This window comes from Ambystoma mexicanum, chromosome 10 (assembly GCF_040938575.1).
Source record: "Ambystoma mexicanum isolate Mex_15411 chromosome 10, UKY_AmexF1_1, whole genome shotgun sequence".
NCBI lineage: Eukaryota > Metazoa > Chordata > Amphibia > Caudata > Ambystomatidae > Ambystoma > Ambystoma mexicanum.
In genome coordinates this window covers 771,938,380-771,949,558 of record NC_090932.1, presented here as the reverse complement: position 1 = coordinate 771,949,558, position 11,179 = coordinate 771,938,380, and the positions used below count along the sequence as shown (strand labels likewise).

The following is an 11,179-nucleotide window of genomic DNA, read 5'->3' as shown; positions in this document are numbered from 1 at the left end:
TAATATGAAACTGAGTGACATGGATGTGGGGGAGGAGTTATAGAGATTTAAAGAAATAGAAGAAGGTCCTGTGTCGGAGGCAGGTGCCTCATGAAGTAAGTACTGTGACGAGGAAGGGTAGGACTAGGAGTAATGAAGATTACCGGTAAGTAATCAGAGCATTCCTGCCGAGCTAGAGTATGTGGTATAGCGCAAGGAACGTGCAAGTCACATGATATACGCTTTAGGGCCTTTCCTCTAATAGGAACCAGTACGTTGTCTAATAACAGAGGTTTATGCAGAGGAGCTTGTTTTTCTTTAATCACGTGGTTCGTTTGACTCCTTGAAGTACTTCCGACCTAAACGATGGCGAAATCAGGGGATGCTGCTAGCGCCATCGCCAAGGTGTCCGAGTGGGCGGACGCGCACTTACAGCTCATACGGGTAAAGCAGCGTGTGTGACGTCAGCACGTGAGAACGGCAAGCCAACCAACGTGTTATTGTATACTTTAACATATCACTGTTGTGTTATTTCTTGTATTCCGAGTCTTGTAGTTCTCAAATTGAAATTTGAAAAGGCACAGTTCTGACGGTAAAAGGGAAAAGCAAAACTACAAGTACCATAATGCCAATAATAAAATAAGGTCTGGATTACCTAGTCGTGCATGGCACTGCACGACTCATCGTCGTTCTTCCCGTGCCATCCCTTATCAAGGAGATGATTACACCTCTAAAACAGCAACACTCTCACATGTCACCTCTCTGTATGTAAAAAGCGACCACCCATTAACTGGCAATGTTAATTCCCACCCAGTCCCTGCCCGCCCAAAATACCTCCTTATACCATCAAACTTTACATTCGAAATGGCTACCAATGTTTCTTCAAAGCAGTCTTCTGGTAGTTAATTACTTAATTGTCACTGCAGAAGCACTGCTGTTGTAACAAAATGTCTAACAAGGTCTGCCTTCAGCTACTCCATTTATAAGCACTAGGCGTGTCCTTCACGGAAGTCCTAGTAAAAACAAGCATTGACAAAGCCAACGGTTGGTTTATGTATAAGTATTAGGCATTTGCCAGGCACTGCAGATGCCTGGGTCCTCGTACCATTTTACATCTGCTACCATCAATGGCAAGTTCCTTTCCCATGCCTGCCCAAACTGTTGGTATTGCTGATGCTTGTCTAAAGCGCATTGGCTTTGTGAGAAAGAGCATTACCTCCACGTCCACTCTTCCTCGTCCCAGTACTTACCTCATGAGGCACCCGCCTCCGACACAGGACCTTCTTCTATTTCTTCTTATTTCTATAACTCCTCCCCCACACCCACGTCACTTAGTTTAATTTTTCCTGCCTCCGGCAGGTTGGGCTTGTTTTTTCTTCCCCGCGCGGGGCGCTGGGGAGCTCCGAATGCTGGCCCCCTGGTGGGGCTGTGTGGCGGGGCCTTCGGCTCCTTCAGGTGTGGCAAGACTCCTGGGTTCCCTGCGGGGCTTGGGACCCGGTTGAGTCAGGCTGCCTTGCCTGGTTTCTGCTGGGCTTTGGCCAGCGCAGGGCATCGTGGCCCGGGTTCTGGGAGAACGGACCGGGTTCAGGTAAGGAGAAGGGGGGCATGTTTTTCCTGTTGCATGGCCATGCGCATGGGCGGCTGTGCACGGATTGGCGGCTCCTTTTTCTTGTTTGGTGCTCAGGAGGAGGGTGGGCTCCTCCTCTGATGCTGCAGGCATGTTGCCATAGGAATTAATTGATGTTGTTCCTATTGGTTATTGTTCTTTCTGGCCTCTATTTGAATGTGGGAGAGGCACGTGAGCAATTGTTTGTATGTGGAGCCTTGGTTCAGTGTGCAGGGGTCTTTGGTGAAGCAGGCTTCCTTGGTCACTGTTTTTTGGCTTACTCAACATGGGAAAACATTCTGCAAAGAGCAGGCATCTGGTCCTGTCTTCTTCTTCTTCGTCTTCCTCTTCTCCTGATTTACACAGAAAGAGAAAGAAGAAGGCTAAGCGTTTTTCCCTGACCAGAAAGGATTTGAAGAAGCTGCTTAAGCATCGTAGAGGGAGTCGCACACACGCTCATGGACACAAGCGCAGGCGTCTGTCTTCCTCATCCTCCTCTTCTTCTGGCGCTGAGTCTTCGGCCTCTTCTTGTTCCTCTTTGGCTGATGCTGAAGGGAAGTATCTGGACAGAGAGGGAGTGGAGGAGGTGCTGGCTCAAGTTGGAGATTGCATGGGATTTTCAGAGCCCCTGGTGCCGGTGGAGGCGGACGACCCTTCTATTCGCCAGTATAGGCATACACCTAGGAAGGGGTTGCCTTTGGTTTCCGATATCCGGGAAAAAATCCTCCGGGAATGGCATGACCCGGAGAAGATTGCAATGCCCCGCTTCATGTCCAAACTTTACCCTTTGAAGGGCGAGACTTTGCTGTCTGATCCAGTTGAGGTCGACGTTATCCTCGCCAGCCTGGTGGGTCGCTCCTCTATGTCGGCCGAGGAGGCGGCCGTCCGGGATCCAGTGGACCGCCGAGTTAATTCCGGCCTTAAGAAGGTTCATGCAGGGGCGCATCTGGCCCTTCGAGCAAATATCTATGGTTCCTACACAGCTGAAACAGTGTTGAATGGTTTCAGGGAGTTGAAAAAGGCTGTCAATGAAGGCTCTGATTGTGCCCCTTTGCTTACAGACATGCAGAGACAGGTTGAGTTTTTGGCTGATCTGGCTTTTGATGGGGTGCGTGGTTCAGCCATGGCCATGGGGGCTGGTATATCTGCCCGGAGGCATTTGCACCTAAGGGACTGGAAGACTGATGGGTCTCAGAAGGCGGCTGCCCTGAAACTTCCTTTCACTGGGTCCAGGCTTTTTGGTGATTGCCTTGAGGATAAGGTGCACAAAGTTTTTAGGGCGGACAAACATGCTGACAAACTTCGACGCAAGCCTCCTTCAACGGCCAAGAAATCTTCCTCTGGGGCTGGTCCAGTGACCAGCAGGTCTTTTCCTGGCTCCTCATCACATTCTTTTCGGAGGGCTAGGGGGGGTCGGGGTCCTCCACGCTCTTCACGTCCTGGCCCGGCACCTAAGTCCTGACGGTTTGGAATTGCCGGTGGGCGGGCGGCTCTGGCAGTTTTTTCCAGTATGGGAAAGGTGGTGTTCCGACTCATGGGTTCTGGACACAGTACAATGGGGGTATCGAGTGCATTTCCTGTCTCCTCCTATCCAGCATTGCATGGTTCGGACTGTGGTTCCCAGGTCTCGGCTCAAGAGGTTGGCCATGGACGCCGCGCTCTCCGAATTAATGTTGAAGGCGGCCATCATGCCCGTTCCTCTCCCTGTGCAGGGTCAGGGGTTCTACTCACGGGTGTTCCTGGTCCCCAAACCTTCGGGGAAGTACCGTCTAATTCTGGACCTCAAAGCCCTGAACTGCTTCGTCCAAAAGGAACACTTCAAGATGGAGACTTTACAGAACATTCTTCCGATGTTAATAAAGGGGGATTGGATGACATCTCTGGATCTCCAGGACGCTTATTACCATGTGGCTCTCCGTCCCTGGCACATGCAGTTCTTCCGCTTTGCAGTGGGATCCCGACATTTTCAGTTCAGGGTGCTCCCGTTCGGACTGCGATCTGCCCCCAGAGTTTTCACCAAGTTGGTGGCTCCCCTGGTGGCGCACTTACATCTGCGGGGCATTCAGATATTTCCCTACCTGGACGATTGGTTGGTCAAAGCGTCCTGCCGGCAGACTGTCATTTCTCATCTCCGATTGGTCTGCCAGGCATTACAGGACTGGGGTTTCCTGGTCAACTGGCAGAAATCCCAACTGGAGGCTTCTCAGGATCTAGTTTTCATTGGTGCACAGGTTTGCACCAGGATGGGGAAGGTGTTCCTGTCCCTGGAGAGGGTCCGTCGCTTGCTGACTGTTCTGGGCAGGGTTCTCGGGAGGCAGTATGTCCCGGCCCGCCTATTGCTGAAATTGCAGGGGCACATGGCTTCTTGCGTGTTTCTAGTTCCCTGGGCCCGTCTTCATCTACGCCCCCTGGTGTCCTACCTTCTCTCCCACTGGCTCCCTTCATCTCAAGCTTTCGAGGCTTTGATTCCGGTGTCTCTGGCGCTGCGGGTCTCCCTGCAGTGGTGGTTGAGGGTTCCGAATCTACGGGCTGGGGTGTCCCTGATCATTCCTCCGGTGACCACACTTACTACCGACGCCAGTGGAAGGGGCTGGGGAGCTACGTTGGGAGTTCTCTCTGCTCAGGGGTTGTGGGATCCGGAAGAGAGCCATCGGACATCAAATTGGCGAGAGTTGTGTGCCATTCTCCGGGCTCTGGTGTACTTCAGGAGGTTGCTGATGGGCCGGGCAGTTTTGGTCCGGACGGACAATACGACAGCTTTGGCTTACGTCAACCGCCAAGGGGGTTCCGGCCGCTCCTTGAATGCCCTGGCAGCTCAGATAGGTGCTTGGGGGGAATCACATCTGGTGTCCCTGGTGGCTTCACATATCAGGGGGGTGGACAATGTTCGGGCGGATCTACTCAGCCGCCGGTTTCCCTCCTCGGTGGAACTGGTCCTCTCGACCCAGGTTTTTGCAGAGATCTGTGTCAGGTTCGGGACCCCTATTCTGGACCTGTTTGCGTCTCCAGCCTCAGCAAAAGTTCCCCTCTTCTGCTCTCGTTTTCAGACAGAGGGTGCGTGGGGGGTGGACGCCCTCTCTGTGCAGTGGCCTCAGGGTCTCCTTTATGCTTTTCCACCTATTCCTCTTCTGCCTCGGGTGGTTCAGCGCATCAGAATATCCAGGGTGACTGTATTGTTGTTCGCTCCGTACTGGCCCCGCCGGAGTTGGTTCCCCTCTCTGTTGGAGCTTCGGTGCCAGGAGCCTTGGCTGGTTCCGAAGTGGCCTTGTCCCCTTCTGGGGGAGCTACGGTTGGGGGTCCGCCAGATACAATGGGCAGTGTGGATATTGCACGGGCTAGGCTGATATCTCAGGGGTTTTCTGGTCCTGTGGTGGATTCCATAATGAATGCTCTTAGACCTTCCACTCTGAAGGCTTACGGCAGACATTGGAGCCATTTCCGGGACTGGTGTGGGCGGTCTGGGATTCCACCCCTGCGTTCTGGCCTCCCCGCTATCCTTCAATTCCTCCGGGATGGGTTTGACAAGGGCCTGGCGGTTTCCACGCTTCGCTCTCAGTGGGCCTCCATAAAATTCCTTTTGGGGGACTCTGATGGGCACTTGGATGGGGAGGTGTTGGTGGGGAAGTTGCTCAGGGGTTTTTCTTCTTCCCGTCCTTGTACTTATAAGGGGCTTCCTCCTTGGGATCTCCCTCTTGTCTTAAAGTTTCTTCAAGGGCCTCCTTTTGAGCCCATTTCCGAAATTGATATGAAACATCTGACGCTGAAGACTGCTTTTCTGATTGCCATAACTTCTGCCCGTAGGCTTGGGGAGATTGGGGCTCTGTTATGTCACCCCCCTTTCCTGAGGGTTCTGCCAGACTCGGTGGTGCTGAGGTGTGATCCGAAGTTTCTCCCTAAAGTTGTTTCTCGTTTTCACACCTCTCAGGATCTGGTTCTCCCTGCCTTTTTTCAAAATCCGCAAACGCCAGAAGAAGTGGCTTGGCATAGCATTGATGTGCGGCGGGCGGTGTTGGAGTACTTGGCTAGAACTGCCCCTTTCCGCCGCTCTGACAGTCTTCTGATTACTTTTGGCCCGGCTGGGGCTGGGCGTAAGGCATCTGTAGTGTCCATTAGCCGATGGATCCGTCTTGTGGTCTCCATGGCCTATGTGGCTTCGGGCCTGCCTGTGCCTGCGCACGTTCAGGGGCGGTCCACCAGAGGTTTGGCGGCCTCATGGGCCGATGCTAGGGGGGTTTCTCTACAGGAGATATGTAGAGCTGCCACTTGGGCTGATCAGAGCACCTTCATCAACCACTATAGGTTGAATGTCTCCCACTCGGGGGTTGGTTCCTTCGGGGTTGGAGTTTTGTCTGTGGGGATGTAATATTGGAGTTATTAAAGGTGTGTGTTTCTGCACTGTTTTGACTCTTGTCTCATTGGGACCTTTTTCCCCGTTTGTTGCTTTGGTATACCTCATGAGGTAAGTACTGGGACGAGGAAGAGTGGACGTGGAGGTAATGTTCTGATTACTTACCGGTAATCTTCATTACTCCTAGTCCTACTCTTCCTCGTCACAGTACTGACGACCCTCCTCACCCTCCCTGCGGGGAAGGTCCCATGCTACGGCTTGGTAATATGAAACTAAGTGACGTGGGTGTGGGGGAGGAGTTATAGAAATAAGAAGAAATAGAAGAAGGTCCTGTGTCGGAGGCGGGTGCCTCATGAGGTAAGTACTGTGACGAGGAAGAGTAGGACTAGGAGTAATGAAGATTACCGGTAAGTAATCAGAACATAAATCCCCGCTCCACCTTAAACAGAGTCCTTAGGTTTCTCATCACCATGTGTCAGAAGGTCATCATGTCCTGTTTTTCTGGTATTTGTAGTTTTCCTAAATTTGAAAAAGAAAAGGAACAGTCTCAGAATCCAAAGGGAAAAAAACAGGACTGGATGGCCTGACTGCGCTGTCACCAGGACAGCGTAAATGTACAGGAGTGTTGGGGCACCCTCCTTGGTTAGTGTTCCACATAGCTGCCAAGTTGCCATGTGTGACGCCTCATGTTTTTTCCATTGCATCCTGTGGAAAAATTAAAATCCAAGTCCCATGATATTGCGGTAAAGATGTAGTTTCAGCGTAGCCAAGGGGTCGGGGGCACCTACCAGTTGCAGGAGTGTTGGGGAAGGGGCATCCCTAGAGGGGGGACATCATTGACAGCTGCAACGTGTAACTTATGCGCCGTGTGTGCAGGTGCAGCGAGAGAAGTCTGGTGGGAAAGAGCCATGGACGGAGGCAAATGGGACATGCAGGGTGTAGGGATCCAGGGCAGGGGCAAAGTGATAATACATTATAATATTATGGACCACAGAACCACCATTTTGGGGCATTGGCCGCAGGTAAGTAAACTACTTGTCTTTTCGCACTCGCAGGCCCTGTGTTTTGGGCAGACATGAATTTCTCGAGAATCCAGCCACATCAGTGTGCTGGAGAAATGTTGCAAGCTAACCGTTCCCAGGAGACCATAGTTGCTGGGAAATGGGTGCAGCCGATACTTTTGAGGTCAGCAAGCCAGGCACCTGGGCGCGTGCTGGAAAATGAAGGGATTAAACTAATGAATACAGGCAAATGGAGTAAAATCATGGTGGGATAAGCAGTTTCAAATCGCCTCTTGGGTGATGGGCCTGGGAAGAGGGCTGTGGGGCGGGGTGTGTGCTTGCCGATATCAGCAGGGCACCTCATTGGTTGGATGCTGTGTGAATGTCTCCTCGTTGCCAAGCTCAGGTTGTCTTGTGTGCCTCAGGAGAACTGGCCACTGGCAGATTAATAAAGTTCCAGTGGTCAGCACAATCACGTAATGTAATCAACATCATTTTAGGGTCTGTGTGAGAAGATTTGTGAAGACATAACAGGTGTTGTTGGCCAGCGTTTGTAAAGAGTGCCTACTGAAATCATGAGTTGGTATGGTATGTTTAGCTATAGGCGACATATGTAGTCCCACCATTAAGCTTTGTATTTGTAATTGTATTTTGTTTATTTATATAGCGCGCTGGGCCCAAGGGCATCTGGGCGCATAGGATGGTTTAACCAACTGCTAACATTTTTGCTATGCTAAATATGTGAGGAGTGGATAAAAAGTTTGCCCACAGTAGGAGGTGTTGACAGCTCCCTCCATTCAGTTCTGTTCCACTGTGGTGTTTGAATTGTGCTCTCCCAGCTGTCTGGACCTGTAAGAAACTGTTACTTCCTTCTTGGTGTACGCTCCTTTTTGGATTACTCTGGTGTTCCAGTCGTTACTTGCCTTTGGAGCTCCCCTGATACATTCCGGCCGCCCCGCCGGGGGTGACAGTTCAGGTGAGCGCAGACCAGTCTCTCATTGTCACGATCCATGCCCCTGACCCCCTCAGGTATAACAGCCCCCTGGCAGCAGTGGGGCTAAAGCCCTTCACACTGGCCCCAAGGGCCTTAAAACTCCATCAGAAACATACATGGAGTCAGTCGGCGCCAGGCTCATTATCTGGAATAAAGCGATACCAGTTTTGGACCTTAATCCAACATGGAGGCCTATTACACAGCTCAGTTCTTTAAAACCAAGCCATGTGGTCTAGTGTTTTGGGTGTGGCTGGGCCTGGAACTTTTGGCCTGGAACTACTTTATTTGGGCTATTTAAACCACACCCAAACAGCAGAACATGCTTTGCGTTATTCTGCACTCCTGCAGCGTAAAGCTCACCGTGTCCAGCTCCTGCTCATCTGCTTCTTCAGCGGCCCGATCCTGAAGCCCTAGATCCGGATTCCATTAATAACCTGGAAGAACAAGAACAGAATTAGCGAGAAAGAACACTTACCTGTGAAGTAACCGGTCTTGAATCCATCCTGCGCTTTGCTTACCTCGCCCATCTCTGGAGTTTGCCGCAACCTGCAAAGGTAAAGAAACAAGATCAAAGTGGCCTGCCACACAATGATTGCGCCACCCATATGTTTCCATACCAACTTCCTTTATATTTCGCAAATTTGGTTATATGCAGCAAATCTTTGTGCAGGTTTTAGAGTTTTCCATTTGAAATCACAAAGCCCTCTATTCCTAGTTAACACATGTTTTGGCTGCTCAAGAGCCTTTTCCAAACAAATAGGGCAATAACACAAATCAATCATATTCTGTGTGCATAGTTGAAAAGACAGATTCATATATTCCACCACAATATTTCAGAGCAAGGCCGATGTGAGGAATCGGGATTAGAAGTGCTCAAGGTAAACAGACACTGTGGGCCGTGAAGCAGGGATAAGGAGACGTTTTTCTATGCTCACATCGTGGTACAAATGGTAACACAGAGGGATGTACGTATTGTCTTCAGTCCGATAGATAATGTGGAGCGCGCCTCATAGTACGCATCGCGGACACATATTTGAATGATTGAGTGATGAATTATATATGAGGCACTGGCACGTTACTTAACTTTTATCTACAACTAAGCATGTTTTCACATAAAACAGGACCCGTAATTATCCGCACTATGTTGGCTAATATTAAAAGGAGAGATACACTAATAGTGCACAAACAAGGTTGACATATATTCAAAACACTAAAATGTTACTGTGATGAAAGTGCGATTAGACTAAAAATGATCCCATATTTCATTGACTATAGGGATTTACCCGTGATTATTGTGAAAAAAGATATATAATAATGTAATGGCCTTTAAATGTAATTTATCAGTACATGGAATATGGTGGAATGGGAAGTTGAAAAGAGGCTAATATGGGAATTATAGGAACAAATAATGGAAAAAGTGACTTACACATTAACATATGACAAATTATGCTAAACAATTCTTTTTTGTTTTCTCTGTTTTTTATTTTTTCTCCTGCCTGTGTTCTATGTATATTTACTTTTACTGAATGACATTATTTTACCTTTACTGTTTGTGTACGATTTCTCTGATTTGAATTTATATATTTTTTGTTTATTTTTTAAATGTGTGCAACAAATTTGCAACCCAACCCTCCATCCATTTTCTTTTTCCTTTTCTGGTGAAATATATGAATCTGTCTTATCAACTATGCATACAGAATATGATTGCTTTGTGTTATTGCCCTATTTGTTTTGAAAAAGGCTCTTGAGCAGCCGAAAGACGTGTTAACTAGGAATAGAGGGCTTTGTGATTTCAAATGGAAAACTCTAAAACCTGCACAAAGATTTGCTGTATATGACCAAATTTGCGAAATATAAAGCAAGATGGTTTTGGAAACGTGTGGCGCAATCATTGTGTGGCAGGCCACTTTGATCTATTTTCAAACCTAAGAGGTAGGGGATTGGTTCCTCCAACAATTGCCACACAAATGCGACACGGCTGAAAAGTTTTTAAATTAATCTAAGGTCGCCAACAGAAGAGGTTGTACCCACACACATCCCCATAAAGAAACAAGGACAGCATTAATAACAATTCTTACCTGGGCAAGCAGCGAGTCTGGGCAGCACCCTGCGCTCCTCTTTCCTCGCCCATCTCTGGGTTTCACCGCTACCTGCAAGGGAGAAGGAACAAGGTCAGCATTAACAAAGCTCTTACCTGGGCAAGCATCGCTTCGATCGCTCATCACTCCGGAACATCGCCGCAACCTGTACAAAGAGAAGTGAACACAGGTTAGCAATTAACACCAATAAACAGTGCAGCACTCCGCGCATCAATAACTCACCGTGGTCTTCGCAATCGCACGGCAACTCTGAGATCGCACCCATCCCTGTGAAAACAAAAAGAGACATTGTTAGGGAACAGCATAGTGGAGCAAACGCCGAGAAGACAGAGAAAACGGAGGGAAAGAAAGAGACAGAATAAAGACGGAAAAGACATTATAACTCACCTGGAAGACAGCAAGCAGAGTCGGAGTCACAGCTGGTCTGGACCCGACATAAGGGCACATGGACCAGTGAAGCAAATAGGTTCACGGAACGCCCGCACCAACCATGTGTCCCTGCACAGAGACGCAGGACGGAGAGTTCAACGCACAAAAACCTAAGGTGAGCAATAACCCCAATGGAGGGGATTTGGACCAGAGGGAGGTGGGAGTCCACCCATCACAGAACCAGTATCTTAACCCTCCATTCTCCTGTTATAGGCGCTACCCAACGTCTGGCACATAACCAAGCAGAGAGGGGTCTGGGATAGCGCTTAGACCGCCATCCAGTATCGTGTGGCGCCTCAGTGGATGTCAGGTTTGCGTTACACACATGCCCAATCGGGGAGACCCTGCAGACGCAGAGTTCACAAAGGTCTGCCTGGTCCTGAGCCCTGCCACACTCAGGTGGAGGGGTGAGCTATAAGTTAGGCTTGTGCCAGAAGGACTCAAAGATCTCTAAGACACATGAGTGCCCTTGCATGAACGCGCGACACAGTGGTTGCATGCCAACTCAGGGGGGAGGGATTTTTTTAATGGTGTTTAAGGTGCATCCTGCAGTGGGGGAGGATAATGGGCTGTAGTAGTCGTAGAGTTTAGTTCCACCCCCTTCCGATGGGGAGTGGGTGTTTGGCGGGCATGCCTGCGTTCGAGCAGAAGGGTGCGTAGAAGGTGGTGGACCCCATTCAATGGGAGTTGCGATTAATGCAGGCAATTGTATAGTTGCATCAT

The 11,179-nt window shown here is 49.6% G+C and overlaps 1 protein-coding gene across 3 annotated transcripts in view; it reads left to right on the top strand.

Annotated features, from left to right (window-relative positions):
- Positions 1–234: 234 nt before the first annotated feature.
- C10H3orf33 (chromosome 10 C3orf33 homolog) overlaps positions 235–11,179 on the top strand; it is a 202,536-nt gene continuing 191,591 nt past the window's right edge. For 2 of the 3 annotated variants that reach the window (XM_069618425.1, XM_069618427.1), the window contains exon 1: positions 235–423. In XM_069618425.1, coding sequence (XP_069474526.1) covers positions 346–423 — 78 coding nt within the window. In that variant the 5' untranslated portion in view covers positions 235–345. Of the gene's footprint in view, positions 460–11,179 lie in introns of all 3 variants that reach the window. The other variant, XM_069618426.1, reaches the window with a different exon arrangement.